The following is a 14,455-nucleotide window of genomic DNA, read 5'->3' as shown; positions in this document are numbered from 1 at the left end:
CCCTCCGTTCCCCTCCTCGGGTACGCTAACGGCAGCCCTCCCTGCCTTCCTGCGCCGAGTTCCTGCAAACGTTTATTAGACACCGTGCACCATACCGCATTACGCATTGTGACGGGGGCATTCAGGACGTCGCCAGTTGCTAGCCTTACCGTGGAAGTTAATGAACCGGCGTTGGCACTGAGAAGGGAAATGCTTGGCATGCGGTACTTTTGCAAGCTGGCTCAATTTCCCAACCATCCGACTCACCGAGCAATCTTTTCACGTCATGTGGAAAGCAAGTTCCAAAGTGGCGGAAGGCTGTCCGCTATTCCATTTGGTGTCCACATGAAGAAGCTGTTCCGGGAAAGCGACATAAGGTTGCGTGGTGTGCTGAGGTCGCGTCCCGTATTAGTGCCTCCATGGGAGCTAATTTCACCAAAAGTGGATGTATCCCTTTCATGCACAAGCAAACAGGGAGCGATCCCATGCGACCTGAGATCGAAGGCTCTGGAGCACATCGGGTCGTACATAGGTTTTCAAGCCACATATACTGATGGATCGAAGACGGAGGTAGGTGTTGGTGCTGCATTTGTGAATGACCAAGCCACCCGGTCCTTTTCTTTACCGAAACACGCCTCAGTTTACACGTCCGAGCTCGTTGCAATCAGTAAAGCCCTATGCTTCATCGAAGTTGGTGAGAGCAACTCACACGTGGTCTTATCCGATTCTTTGAGCAGCCTGTTGGCTCTGACAACCTATAACCCACCTTGTCCCATTATACAGGATATTTTGGTTCGCCTGACAGCGCTGGATCTTGCTGGTAAAACTGTCGTCTTATGTTGGATACCGAGTCATGTGGGTATCGCAGGTAACGAGCGTGCTGACGCGGCCGCAAAACGGGCAGCGCGTGCACCTTACACCCGTTCTTTACCCTTGCCGGCAAGGTGCTTTTACCCTGCAATCGCGACCTTTGTGAAGGCGAAATGGCAGCGCTGCTGGGACGCCATTGTAAACAATAAGTTAAAGATGATCAAGCCACAACTGGGTCTATGGTCTTCAAGCTCACGTAAGCTGAGACACGAAGAAGTAACCCTCAGCAGGTTACGAATTGGCCACACGCACGCAACACATAGCTACCTTTTGTGCGGTGAAGAACGCCCTAAATGTCCTCGCTGTGGTGCGCCACTTACGGTTCGCCACGTTATTCACTCCTGCCCACAGCTCAGAGAAGAGCGGGCACTTTACTTCGGACGAGATGCGTCAGGTCTTACCTTTTCAGACCTTATTGGTGACGATTCTCGCATGCTTGGCACCGGACAGCTGTTTTCATTTTTGAGAAGCGTAGGATTCGCAGTCATTTATACGCCACGGTAAACACTTAGCTGTTATGGGCGCAAAATGACCCTAGAAGTCGACGCGCCCTAAAACCCCAATCATCATCACTTCCCCTCCCCGGGTACACTAACGGCAGCCCTCCCTGCCTTCCCCTCGCTGTCGCTCCCGTGCGAGGTCGGCGGCGACCGCCTAACCCGCCTGACCTGCCCTTGGTCAGGTGACGGCGGCGGTGGCGGCCTTCAAGGCGGACAAGCTGCAGCGTCTGGCCGAGACGCTGGCCGCCGAGACTGTGCTGAGCTGCCCGCCGCCGGCCGGCGACGACCAGCTGCTGGAGGAGGTGAAGGTTCGCGACGCCTGGAACATGGCGCAGCACAGCATCAGCGAGGTACGCACGCGGGGGGGGGGGGGGGCGCTGCTCGTGGGGGCCTGTTTTAGAGGCTCGTAGTGAGAGGGAGGGGGTGGCGAGGTCCTTGGTCTCCTCGGATTTCGAGTCGTCTGTATTGGAAGGCTTGACCCCGCACCGTTGGGCAAGCCGATCGGTACTGCTGGAAGGGGTGGGGGCTGGAAATCGATCCGCTCATCGTACGGTGTGCGGTTGATTTGTCGTCAAAGTGATGTTGCTTGATGACTTTGCCAACAACATTTCATGACCACTCCGGCGTGGAGGGGAGGGGAGGAGGGGAGGTCCGCTCCTCGCAGGCGGACCTGGCCAGTAGCTGCGCTCCGGACCGCTTACGGCCGGCACTGCCGCCCCACAGGAGCTGGTCCAGGCCGAGATGTCGCACATGATGCTCAAGTTTGTGGAGCTGTACGAGCGTGATCTTGAGGTGGACCGGCAGCACTGCTTCTTCCTGGTGCAGGCGCAGCAGGAGGCGGCTGAGCGCAGGTGAGACACGGGGTGGGCAATGCCGGGACAGGGCCGAGACTGAGGCCTGGGCCAGGGCCAGGGCAGGGTCCAGGGCCAGGGCAGGGGCCAGGGCCAGGGCCAGGGCCAGGGCCAGGGCCAGGGCCAGGGGGGATGCCGGGACCGGGCCGAGGCTGGAGCCTGGGCCAGGGCCGAGGCGACACGTTGCACGCCAACAATGGATTCCAGAGTGGGACCATGGCGATCTGGTGCGCCCAGTGACGCCCTGGTACGCCCAGTTACGCCCAGTTACCGCCCAGTTACCGCCCAGTTACCGCCCAGTTACCGGGTGTCGTGTTTCACGCATTGCGTCGCTTACTGACGATTTCGTGTTTTGGTTGAAGCTCGTCTCCATTCCTTACCTCTCTGTTAATATTTTCGGTATTAATATTTTTTACAGTATTTTCCTGGCCTATGGTCACGTAACGTGACCGGATCCAACTTAGCATGATGGCACCGTCCGGCCCTGTAGCTGGATTGGCACGACAGATCCGATATCACTAACCCCATGTTAAAATGCATATATATGTGTGCACAACATTTTATGAGATAATATTATGCTACATATTATATGACCATGATATCACACTAAATACCCCGATGCTTGTTCTGCCCTGCCCTACCCGAACCAGACGTGACCTGACCGCACGTGACCTGACTTGACCCGACCTGACCTGATCGGCAGGTACACGGTGGCCACGGAGAGTCTGCGCGCCGAGATGGAAGAGGCGGTGATGACGCTGAGTCGCCAGTACGAGGCGGCGCTGGCGCGGCTGCGCGCGGCGCCGGCACCGCCGCCGCCGCCCGGCGACGAGTCGGACCGGCTGCTCGCCGAGCTGGCCGACGTCGTGGCGCAGAAGGCCATTGTGGACGGGTGAGTGGTGGCGGCGGTGGCGACACCTGTGGGGCGCGGGCTCGATTCCTGGCGGCGGCCGTTGGCTGCTAGGCGCTGGTGTGGCCGAGAGGGCGCTGTAGAGATGCCGGCAGCGGTGCTGTTTCGGCGCGGCTGAAGCGCCCGTTACCTCCATTACCATCAGGACTGCATCCGAGGCGCCCCAGCAGTATCGCTGTGCCTGCTGGCCGCTGACAGAGGCCGGTGCTCCGGCAGTTACTTGTCGGGGCATCTGAGGCGCCCAAACAGTATCGCTGTGCCTGCTGGCCGCTGACAGAGGCCGATGGTCCGGCAGCTACCTGTCTGACAGAGGCCGATGGTCCGGCAGCTACCTGTCTGTGATCAGTGACGAGGACGAGCCGGCGCTGGAGGTGCCGCTGGAGATTATCGAGGAGGACCCGGCCGAGCGCTCGGTGCCGCTGGACGCTGCGCTTCACCGTGACTCGGCGCTGGCCGTCTTCTTCGGCGAGGCGGCCGACGCCACCGACCAGGCCGAACTGCAGGTCAGAGGCACACTGGAGGCCGGGTGGAGCCGGGCTGGCGGTGGGATGTCACCCAGGTGATGATGGGGTGGAGCTCGCAGTGTCGGTGGGGTGTCACCCAGGCGGTGATGAGGTGGAGCTCTCAGTGTCGGTGGGGTGTCACCCAGGTGATGATGAGGTGGAGCTCTCAGTGTCAGTGGGGTGTTACCTAGTTGTTGATGGGGGATAAACGACATATTGGTGCGGGTGTAGGGGAGATGGCTGTGAGGCGGGTATAGTGAGCGCGTGTGGTGCAGCTGACGCATGTCCTCTCTGTTGCTGGTGCGTTGGTGGTATGAGGCGCAACGGAAGGCTGACTAAGGTGGGCGCGGGCGAGATATATAGCTGTGGAACAATGTGATAGCTAGGTGTAGCAGTCGGGTGGGCTGGGCCCCAACTCCAGACAAGCTGCGCGTCTGGGGACTTCACTCAAGTTGAACCACACTGTGCTGTTGCCGAGCTGGGCCGGGCTGTTTTGTCGCGTTGTATGTGAGTAGATCTGAACAGGTGGGTGTGTCAGCTGGCTATCGGTGATATCGCCTCACCTGACCTGACCTGACCTGACCTGACCTGACACAGGCGGGGGCCGCCAGCGCCCTCTTTGAGCCCCGCCTGCTGTGCAGTGGAGAGCCATATCGCAAGACATCGTGCCGCAGCCTTGTGATTCTGGCTGCTTTAGAACCCAAGCCGCACTATTAGTCATTTGTTTTCTTCTGCGCCATGCGGACTTGCCGCCCAATGGCAAAAAGGCCTGAGGGCCATCGGTTTGCGTAGCACTTAGTCCGTTGTGCCTTTTGGACGGCAGGCCTATCTCTGCCAGCCCTTGTTGTTCTCGGCATATCCCCTGTCAGCGTGTGTATGGGTGCGAAATAAGCTCGGTTGTCGACTCGCCCGTAAGCATCACTCACTCACTGTCTGTGTACGCGTTTGGCACTGGTGCGGGGTCTGATTCATGGTGGAACCTCCGGCACGAGGTCACGTTCGAGAGCCGGGTCCCTTGTTCTTCCATTTGGTCGCCTGTACCGTGATCCGGCTGTGTTGTCAGCACCTGTACCGTGATCCGGCTGTGTTGTCAGCATCTGTACCGTGATCCGGCCGCGTTGTCAGCGCCTGTGCCGTGATCTGGCTGCGTTGTCAGCACCTGTACCGTGATCCGGCTGTGTTGTCAGCATCTGTACCGTGATCCGGCCGCGTTGTCAGCGCCTGTACCGTCATCCGGCCGCGTTGTCAGCACCTGTACCGTCATCCGGCTGTGTTGTCAACACCTGTACCATGATCCGGCTGTGTTGTCAGCACCTGTACGCGGCGGCGGTGGAGCGGTGTCGCACCGAGCTCTCCGACTATGGCGTCGCCATGCCGACCGGCCAGAGTCTGGACGAGTTTTGCCGGCGCACGCAGCAGACTGTGGCGGCCGTGCGCGCCGACTGCGAGGCTCAGCTGCAGCAGGAGCGCGCCCAGCATCGCGAGCAGGTGAGTGCTGCTGCCTGGCGACGCACGGGGTATGAGAGGTTGTGTCGAGTGCCGTTGCGTGGTTGGCGGAGCCTGGGCGCGTGTTGACGTCTGCGGGACGGGCGGTGATAGTAGACTTGTGTATGTCGAGTGGTTCGCCCCGCGCCTCGGTGGCTATGGACTCGGACAGCCAGTTGGTGGTGTTGTCTGGTTGTTTTTTACTTGGATCTGCAGCCGCTTATGGAAGACCGGAAGTCAATTCAGGGACGCCACAAATGTCTGCGACTTACCGGAGACTCAGAGAAATCAGCGCGACGTCATAGTTGGCGAGCGCTGCCGGGCGCCGGCGTTAGAGATGCGCTCGGGATGTCACCGGCGGGTCGAGCTCACCAGAGATGGCCGACTGCCAGATACGGACGCTGGAGCGGGAGGTGGAGAGCTTGCGACGGGTGCGCGTGCGGCCCCGCAGCGTGGACAAGGCGCGCCGCCGCGTCTCCGATATCACGGGCATGGTCAACAGCGGTGACATCCAGGTGAGGGCAGGCGGCTGCGTTTGGTGGCGGAGGAGCGCGCACGAGCCGTCGTGTTTGATGCCAGGCCTTATCAGTAATTGTGGGTGAACAGCACCGAGAATACTGCAAATTGGTTCGTGGCGCGCCGAGATGTTTGCATGCAGCCGCAGTATACTGGCGGGAGGCTTGAAAACTGTTTCGCCGCGGACTGATGCGGAGAGCCTGGACGCTTGCGGAGCGCGTGAGCGCGGGGTGCTCGCGCCGACCGGGATCGCGCGGCCGCGAGCGCCGCTGGCCGGCAACTCTGACCGATGCCTGTGCCGCCGCAGACGGCCTCTCTGGGCGTGGTGTGTCAGGAGCTGGTGTCACTCAAGCGTCAGGAGCCGGTGTCACCCAAGTGTCAGGCGGCCGCCGCGCCCGACGGGTCCGCCCCCGAGCCCTGCCACCGCTGCGGGGAGCTGCGCACCAGGATCGACACGTGCGTGCTGACCGTGACGGGTCTGGTGGTGACGGTGGTGCTGTGGGCGGTGTGGCTGGTGCCGCAGGGGACGATGGTGCTGCCGGGGGTGCGCAGCGGAGCGTTATTTGGGGCTTTGTGGGGCCGCCTTGATTCGTCGCTGGGCTGTGCGTCCAAACGACGGCAGTCTGTGGAGGGGGGAGACGGCAGGTGGGGATGGGCAGGGGCCTTGCCGATGGGGAAGGTCGAGAGGGGCGGGCTTGCCGGCATCGCGCAGTCAGATGGACGTCACTGGGGGGCGGGGGACTTGGCGGAAGCTGGGGATGAAAGGCGTTAGCTGGCGGGAGGGTCGTGTGTCACCTCCAGGCCGTCACATCGCTGCGTGGTGTGCGGTTGTCTGTGACTTTTGCGGTACGACTCATCACGCGTGCTGCTGTGAACGCTGACGACAGACGGTGGTATTTGTAGTGTTGTTTCCTAATCGTGGATTTTCCTAATCGTGTGGTGTTGTTTCCTAATCGACCAACCACGCCGCGCGTCGCGGTAGCTGTGTGACGTCACCGTGATAGTAGCTGTGGTTGCGTGCTGTCACCACGCGCGGACGGACGGCGCCAGCAGCTCCGCCCTGTCGTGATCAGGTGCCTGACCCCTCCCCCCTTCCCCCTCGTCTGTGCAGCCTGTCCACGGAACATACGTCGGAGCTGAAGGCTCTGAGGAAGGTGCAGGACGCGGAGCTGGAGCAGCTGCGCCGTGAGATGACGTCAGAGGTTAACAAAGTGGTGCGTGACGACACTGAGCGTTGGCCGGCCGCCGGCAGGCTGTGCTGGCGCTGGCTCGGCTGTGCGACGGTGTGGTTTGTTGCGCACGTGAATCGGACAGCAGCTGACCGTGTCTGGGTGCTCATGGGTGGAGCGCCGCGTGTCGCCTTCCCAGGCCAATGTTCATGGGTGGAGCGCCGCGTGTCGCCCTCCCAGGCCAATGTTCATGGGTGGAGCGCCGCGTGTCGCCTTCCCAGGCCAATGTTCATGGGTGGAGCGCCGCGTGTCGCCTTCCCAGGCCAATGTTCATGGGTGGAGCGCCGCGTGTCGCCCTCCCAGGCCAATGTTCATGGGTGGAGCGCCGCGTGTCGCCTTCCCAGGCCAATGTGCCAATGTTCATGGGTGGAGCGCCGCGTGTCGCCTTCCCAGGCCAATGTTCATGGGTGGAGCGCCGCGTGTCGCCTTCCCAGGCCAATGTTCATGGCTGGAGCGCCGCGTGTCGCCTTCCCAGGCCAATGTTCATGGGTGGAGCGCCGCGTGTCGCCCTCCCAGGCCAATGTTCATGGGTGGAGCGCCGCGTGTCGCCCTCCCAGGCCAATGTTCATGGGTGGAGCGCCGCGTGTCGCCTTCCCAGGCCAATGTTCATGGGTGGAGCGCCGCGTGTCGCCTTCCCAGGCCAATGTTCATTTGTGGAGCGCCGCGTGTCGCCTTCCCAGGCCAATGTTCATGGGTGGAGCGCCGCGTGTCGCCCTCCCAGGCCAATGTTCATGGGTGGAGCGCCGCGTGTCGCCTTCCCAGGCCAATGTTCATGGGTGGAGCGCCGCGTGTCGCCTTCCCAGGCCAATGTTCATGGGTGGAGCGCCGCGTGTCGCCCTCCCAGGCCAATGTTCATGGGTGGAGCGCCGCGTGTCGCCTTCCCAGGCCAATGTTCATGGGTGGAGCGCCGCGTGTCGCCTTCCCAGGCCAATGTTCATGGGTGGAGCGCCGCGTGTCGCCCTCCCAGGCCAATGTTCATGGGTGGAGCGCCGCGTGTCGCCTTCCCAGGCCAATGTTCATGGGTGGAGCGCCGCGTGTCGCCTTCCCAGGCCAATGTTCATGGGTGGAGCGCCGCGTGTCGCCTTCCCAGGCCAATGTTCATGGGTGGAGCGCCGCGTGACGCCTTCCCAGGCCAATGTGTCCGTCAGGCGTGAGCTGTCGTGAGAAATCGGGAAGATTTCGGAATCGCGAAACAAACGTTTAGACCGAATCGAAAATCTAAAAAAATCGAAAAATGGCGACCCGACTATTGTTTTGGCGTGCGGTTATTTCCCGATCGGTGGCCGTCGGTCTGCACGGACGGGCGGTGCTGCCGCGGCGGCCGACTGAGCGCGCTTCACCGGCTGGGTGGTGCCGCCGCCGACAGACGTCCACGTACGAGCGCGAGAAGGAGGCGCTGGCCAGCGAGGTACGCCTGCTGCGCCGCCGCCTCGAGAGTCTCGAGGCCGAGTACGAGGCACAGATCTCAGCTCTGCGCGACCAGTACGAGACGTCGGCGGGCGAGACTACCGGCCGGCCCGAGGAGGACGCGCTGGCCGAGGAGAGCATCCGACGCCGCTACCAGGCCGAGATCGAGCAGCTGAGGGTGAGTGGCGGGCGCGCGGCGGCCGCCGGCCAAGTCTGCCGCCGCTTCGTTCGAGTGAGCCTGCTTATGTGGGGTAGATGTATTCAGTCCGTTGGTTTCGGAAGGCTGTTCCATTGGGAATTATTTTGCCGGGTTGGATTTGAGCTCACAGTTCTGCGACTTGCCGCGCTCAGCATGGAATCCATTGGCACGCCATTGTCTCAGGCGCTGTCCCCTAAACAGTGCACGCCATTGTCTCAGGTGCTGTCCCCTAAACAGTGCACGCCATTGTCTCAGGCGCTGTCCCCTAAACAGTGCACGCCATTGTATCAGGCGCTGTCCTCCAAGCAGTGCACGCCATTGTCTCAGGTGCTGTCCTCCAAGCAGTGCACGCCATTGTCTCAGGCGCTGTCCTCCAAACAGTGCACGCCATTGTCTCAGGCGCTGTCCCCTAAACAGTGCACGCCATGGTCTCAGTCACTGTCCCCTAAAGAATGCTCCAAGGACACTTTTGTACTGTGTAGCGCCTCAACGCATCGACAGAAACAAACAGGTCAACATAATTGCTTCAGACGGTAGGGCTTGGTAGCCGGCCTCCGTGCACGTTTGCCTGTTCTGCCAGCACAGCAGTGGCCATCGGGCGTGCACGCCGCCACACCGGCTGTTGTGATGGCCAGCCGGCGCTCGGGCTGAGGCGCGCCTCGTGTTGCCAGGCGCTGTGTGAGAAGGGCCTGGTGGCCATGGAGAACTCGCACCGGCGCATCATCGCCGAACTGGAGGAGAAACACCGCCGCGAGCTGCACTCGCTGGAGGCGGAGAAGCAGCAGGCGCTGGCCGAGGAGACCCAGGTGAGTGGCGCCCGAGGAGTAGGGGAGGGGTGGTGCGGCCGGCCGAGTAGGCCGCCGGGTGCAGGAGCGCGAAGTAGCGTTCGTGTTAGAACATCGGATGTGCTGGAGGTCCTGATGGAGTGATGGGCCTAACATTGTCGTCAGAGGCATCTGAATGCACTCGTGGCTGGCTGCGCAGGCAAAAGTGGTCGTCTTCAGCATCATCAGACTGATTCTGCTGACCTGACCGCCCTGACCTGACCTGACCTGACCTGACCTGACCTGACCTGACCCCCTCGAGCCACACGAACGGCTGGTGACACGACAGAGCAACAGACTGCAACGCATAAACCCTGACGACCCACAGCCAACGGTGATATCCCCCCTCCCCCCCGACGACTTACAGTCAACAGTGATCTCCCGATTTTCCCTCCTTCCCCCACAGGTGAAAATGGCGCCCCCCCCCCTGGTTTCAAAGGCCGACGCTGCTCTCTGAACCTGCTCCTGGCTAATGGCGCAGCACACTGAACTCTGGGGACAGCTCTTGTCCCTGCTCTGATCCCGCATACACCCTTGATTGACCCCTGTTGGACGTCGCAGGCTACGCTGGCCGCCCTGGACGCCCTTCGCAAGGCCCACGAGACGGAGGTGCAGCGAGAGATCTGCAAGTTCAAGGACGAGTTCATCAAGAAGATGCAGCCCGGCTTCGACATCGGCAAGCTGCAGAAGGAGCACGTGTGAGTGCGCCGGGGAGCCGCGGAGCGTGCGGAAGGGGTGAAGGGCCGCTATAGAGCTCAGCCGGTCTCCGTTGTCAACGTCACTGTCACTGTCACCACGCTGTCACTGTCTGGTCACTTGGTGACTGATGCGAGGAGGAGGATGTGGTGCCTTCTAGTCTTGACGTACACTACCAGTGATGACGACGCCGGTGCTGACGGATGGCTCTGCTCGTGCCTTGATGTCGTCCTCGCGGACCCCGACGCTTACCGCCTGCCCGTGCCCATGTCGCCCTCGCGGACTCGGACGCTCACCGCCTGCCCGTGCCCATGTCGCCCTCGCGGACTCGGACGCTCACCGCCTGCCCGTGCTCATGTCGCCCTCGCGGACCCGGACGCTCACCGCCTGCCCGTGCCCATGTCGCCCTCGCGGACTCGGACGCTCACCGCCTGCCCGTGCTCATGTCGCCCTCGCGGACCCGGACGCTCACCGCCTGCCCGTGCCCATGTCGCCCTCGCGGACTCGGACGCTCACCGCCTGCCCGTGCTCATGTCGCCCTCGCGGATCCGGACGCTCACCGCCTGCCCGTGCTCATGTCGCCCTCGCGGATCCGGACGCTCACCGCCTGCCCGTGCCCATGTCGCCCTCGCGGACCCGGACGCTCACCGCCTGCCCGTGCTCATGTCGCCCTCGCGGACCCGGACGCTCACCGCCTGCTCGTGCTCGCGCAGAGCCGAGATGGGCGATATCAAGGGCGAGATTCTCAGCCTGAGTGAGAAGTACAGCATCAAGTGCCTTGAGACGGCATCGCTGGAGGAGAAGGTGGACGCGCAGCACCGCAGCCTGCAGCAAGCCAACCAGCGCGTCTTCCAGCTGGACGCCAGGTGAGTGGCGGCCAGCTCGACGGCCGCCGCTGACGCTGGTGCGCGGCTTGGCCTCGCCTCTGACGGCGGCCGCCGCTGCTGGGGCAGGCGCGGAAGCTGGTGACCAGAGCGCCGAGTGTGGAGTGTGGAGTGGAATGGAGTGGAGTGTGGCGGTGATCGTGGTCGTGTGGGCGGCGTGGCGTGCGGCGGTTTGAGCCTCCGTCCGGCAAAGTGGCGCCGTTTATCAGTCAGGTATGACGGTACAGGAGTTTCCCGCATCGCCCCCACGGCGCGCTGTGTGGCGACACGTTCTGCTGCATATCACGCCGTTCTGCTACACGTTTTACCTCGCAGGTGGCAACTGTCCTACTACACGAGCCACACACCTCCATCCCCAGGAACAAGCAGCTGCGGGCGCAGCTGTCGGCCAACATTTCGGAGCTTGCCGACGGCGACCAACACTCGGCCGGCCAGCAGCTGGCGCTGGCCGAGAACCAGTTGGCGCACTCGCGCGAAGAGGCGCAGCGTCTGCACCAGGAGCTGGAGACGACGCAGAAGGTAGGAATGCGCAGCGTCTGCATCAGAAGCTGGAGACGACGCAGAAGGTAGGACTGCGCAGAGTCTGCACCAGGAGCTGGAGACGACGCAGAAGGTAAGGCTGCGCAGCGGAGGAGCGGCTCGCTAGAGGTAGGGCACACTAGGGGGAGGAGTGGAGAGGGTGGGGTGCACCGCGCGGCGGTGAGAGACCGCGGTGAAATGGTGCGGGTTCTCAGGTACGGGTACGGGTACGGGTACGAGGGGACGAGCGCGGCAGAAGGTAGGATTCATTGGCATGACGTGGATGCTGGGTGCGCGAGAAGGCGGGTGGGGGGCTTGTGGGGGCTTATACCGCTGTTTGAGGCGGAGGGAGAGGCTAGACCACAGCAGAAATTACAGTGTAATGGGCGGTAACCGTCCGGAAGTGCTGGATTGACCCAAGCTGACGCACGCAAGTATGTACGCTGACGGCAGAGTGGGCTGTGTTTGGACTCCGCTTAGCTGTGTGAGTCTGTGTAACCACAAAATGCGCTGAAGACCACACAGAAAGGGGGCCGAATGGAGAAGTAATGGTGCGGCAATTGTCGCAGCTTCCCGGATGGGGATATTGTGCAAGCAATTACATGCAAGGCCACACAACAGGCGGTTTGGATCAAGGCGGTGGCCCCCCGTCTGAGGGATCGGGAAACACAACGTACTGGCCAGATCTGGTCAGATGGGGCAGGGGCACCGGCCAGATCTGGTCAGATGGGGCAGGGGCACCGGCCGGATCTGGTCAGATGGGGCAGGGGCACCGGCCAGATCTGGTCAGATGGGGCAGGGGCACCGGCCAGATCTGGTCAGGTGGGGCAGGGGCACCGGCCAGATCTGGAGTGGAAGCACCGGCGTGAGAAGAAAGCCGACGGTAAGTGAGGCGGCTGTCTCGGCGCGAGGTGAGTCGGCTTCCCGCGACTGCTTGCTGTGACCAGGGTCGGCGCCGCTTTCTGACAATGCTGACGTGCCGAGACCAATAGCACGCACGGCCACGAGGCGGCAGCACATTGTGCCGCGTCGGTGCCGTCGGTGCCGTTGCGGGCTATGTCACGGCGCCGCTAGGCGGCCGAAGTTGGAGATCTTCCTCACACGCCTCCGCCGAGGCTGGCTTGAATTGCTGCCGACGCCGAGCTCGAGTCCCCGCTGCTAGGCGACGCCGCCTGTGCGCTTGGCGCCTGTCGCCAGGCGGCTGCGCTGCTTGGACTGTGCTTGTGTGACAGCGTTCCCCCGTCTACATGCCGTCTGTGCAGCCTGGGAGGGGGGGCTCCCCCTGGCAGCCGTCACGTGTCATGCCGGCCCACCGCCTCGCACCGCCCCGCCCTCGGGGGAACGCTGTCTGAGTGACGCCCTCGGCGGCGAGACGACGAGCTGGGACGCTATTGGCTCGCGCCGGCGGCGTCTGCTGACAGTGGCTGCAGACGGCCAGCGATCACGGCCACGGACGGGGGGGCCCTCGTTCTGTCACGCTTCAGGCCGGTTACGTGCTGTCTGAGCTTCTGGCCGGTTACGTTCTGTCTGAGCTTCTGGCCGGTTACGCTCCGTCTGAGCTTCAGGCCAGTTACGTTCTGTCGACGAGCTTCTCCGCGGGTTCTGACTGGGGGAGAAACAGAACGCGCTCTGCTGATCGCTTGCTGCGGGAGCCATGCTGGCGGCAGGCGCGGGTTTCGCTCACTAGTTTCCTGCCGGAGACCGTGACTTCACCAAAAAACAAAAACAAAAAACAGCTGACAAAGCCGCCGAATTATACTTTCGGCGGTAGCATTCGCTGACGTCAGCGCGCTTGTGGTGACGCCGCACGTGACGTGTGACGTCACTGAGCGCGCCGACGCGACAGACGTGACGTGCAATAACGACACCCGCGCTGACGTCACCGCGCGTCCGGCGGCCCGTGGGCCGACGTCACTGTGACGCCATCGGACGCGCGGTGACGCGGCCGCCACCCGCTCTAACCAGCGACGTGCGCTGTGACGGCCGACCGACCGCCTGACGAGCGCTGGCCTGCTGCCGGCAGCGCGAGGCCGAGCTGTCGGCGCTCTGCCGCCAGCTGTCCACGTACCTGCGCGCTGAGCGCCAGCTGCGCGCCGACGAAGTCAGCTCACTGCGCGACCGCCTCGAGCACATTATCCTGACCGCCTCCAAGTGCGAAGGTACGGTACAGGCGCCGCGGCCGCTGGGCGGTGCGCGGGGCGCGGGGAGAGGAGCTGGGGGCGGGAGGGCCTCGGTGTCTGCGGTGGGGAAGGGGAAGGGCACCGGTGGTGGTGGGGAGAAGGGTTGGGAGGCGCGTTGCAAACGCCGTGGCGTGCGGGAGAGGGCTAGGATGGTGCAATGGACGGGCTAGGACGGGTGGGGCATGGGGCTGGTGTGGCGACGGCAGGAGGAGCATGCTACCCGAGCCGACAGCGCGACGCCGGGGCGGTGGCCGCGTGCTACGAATGCAGCTCACCGGCCGGCCGCCGTCGGTCCGTGTGGCTCCCGCTGGCGAGAGTCGGGCAAGGCAGCTCGAGCCCATTGTCGAAGCGCATGCGTTGGGTAGGTCGTGCAGTGTCCTGTGGAAGAAGGTGCATCCGCCGTTGCCTTGGATCGGATGCCGTTGTTTCTGGTGCATGCCGTGTGGTTGTGCGCGTAGGCGGGCTGAGCCATCGTCGTGTCCGTTTGTCGAGCCGGCTGCATGGGGAGCTCCAGCAGTGTTGCTACACGTTGGATTGTCGTCGGGATACGCGAGAGGTGAAGAGATGGAGCGTCAGTCTGCTGGGATGGGGCGTCACAGTCTGTTGGGATGGAGCGTCAGTCTGCTGGGATGGAGCGTCAGTCTGCTGGGATGGAGCGTCAGTCTGCTGGGATGGAGCGTCAGTCTGCTGGGATGGGGCGTCACAGTCTGTTGAGATGGAGCGTCTGAGAAGCACGCGCCCAGACCGGGTTGTCCTAGTGCTGGATGTTGTGCATCGCTTCAGCAGTGGACATACCGTCGCCCTTTGTCCTGAACACTGTCGAATTCAGCCGTTGTCGGGCTTGTTTGTACCCGCATGACCTTGGTATGACCCAGTTTGGTTTTATCCGGTGCTGATTGGCCT

At 62.8% G+C, this 14,455-nt stretch overlaps 1 protein-coding gene across 1 annotated transcript in view; it reads left to right on the top strand.

The window, feature by feature from the left end:
* LOC119091058 (protein outspread) overlaps nt 1-14,455 on the top strand; it is a 110,323-nt gene that overhangs the window by 95,535 nt on the left and 333 nt on the right. The window contains exons 31-45 of the mRNA XM_037213775.1: nt 1,532-1,699; nt 2,073-2,200; nt 2,904-2,985; nt 3,034-3,092; nt 3,439-3,613; nt 4,925-5,044; nt 5,491-5,613; nt 5,922-6,112; nt 6,726-6,828; nt 8,210-8,428; nt 9,121-9,255; nt 9,835-9,971; nt 10,683-10,835; nt 11,213-11,372; nt 13,429-13,531. Coding sequence (XP_037069670.1) covers nt 1,532-1,699; nt 2,073-2,200; nt 2,904-2,985; nt 3,034-3,092; nt 3,439-3,613; nt 4,925-5,044; nt 5,491-5,613; nt 5,922-6,112; nt 6,726-6,828; nt 8,210-8,428; nt 9,121-9,255; nt 9,835-9,971; nt 10,683-10,835; nt 11,213-11,372; nt 13,429-13,531 — 2,056 coding nt within the window. The remainder of the gene's footprint in view (nt 1-1,531; nt 1,700-2,072; nt 2,201-2,903; nt 2,986-3,033; nt 3,093-3,438; nt 3,614-4,924; nt 5,045-5,490; nt 5,614-5,921; nt 6,113-6,725; nt 6,829-8,209; nt 8,429-9,120; nt 9,256-9,834; nt 9,972-10,682; nt 10,836-11,212; nt 11,373-13,428; nt 13,532-14,455) is intronic.

This window comes from Pollicipes pollicipes, unplaced genomic scaffold, assembly GCF_011947565.3.
Source record: "Pollicipes pollicipes isolate AB1234 unplaced genomic scaffold, Ppol_2.1 Scaffold_3216;HRSCAF=3773_pilon_pilon_pilon, whole genome shotgun sequence".
Taxonomy (NCBI): Eukaryota; Metazoa; Arthropoda; class Thecostraca; order Pollicipedomorpha; family Pollicipedidae; genus Pollicipes; species Pollicipes pollicipes.
This window is presented reverse-complemented; position numbering and strand designations above follow the sequence as displayed.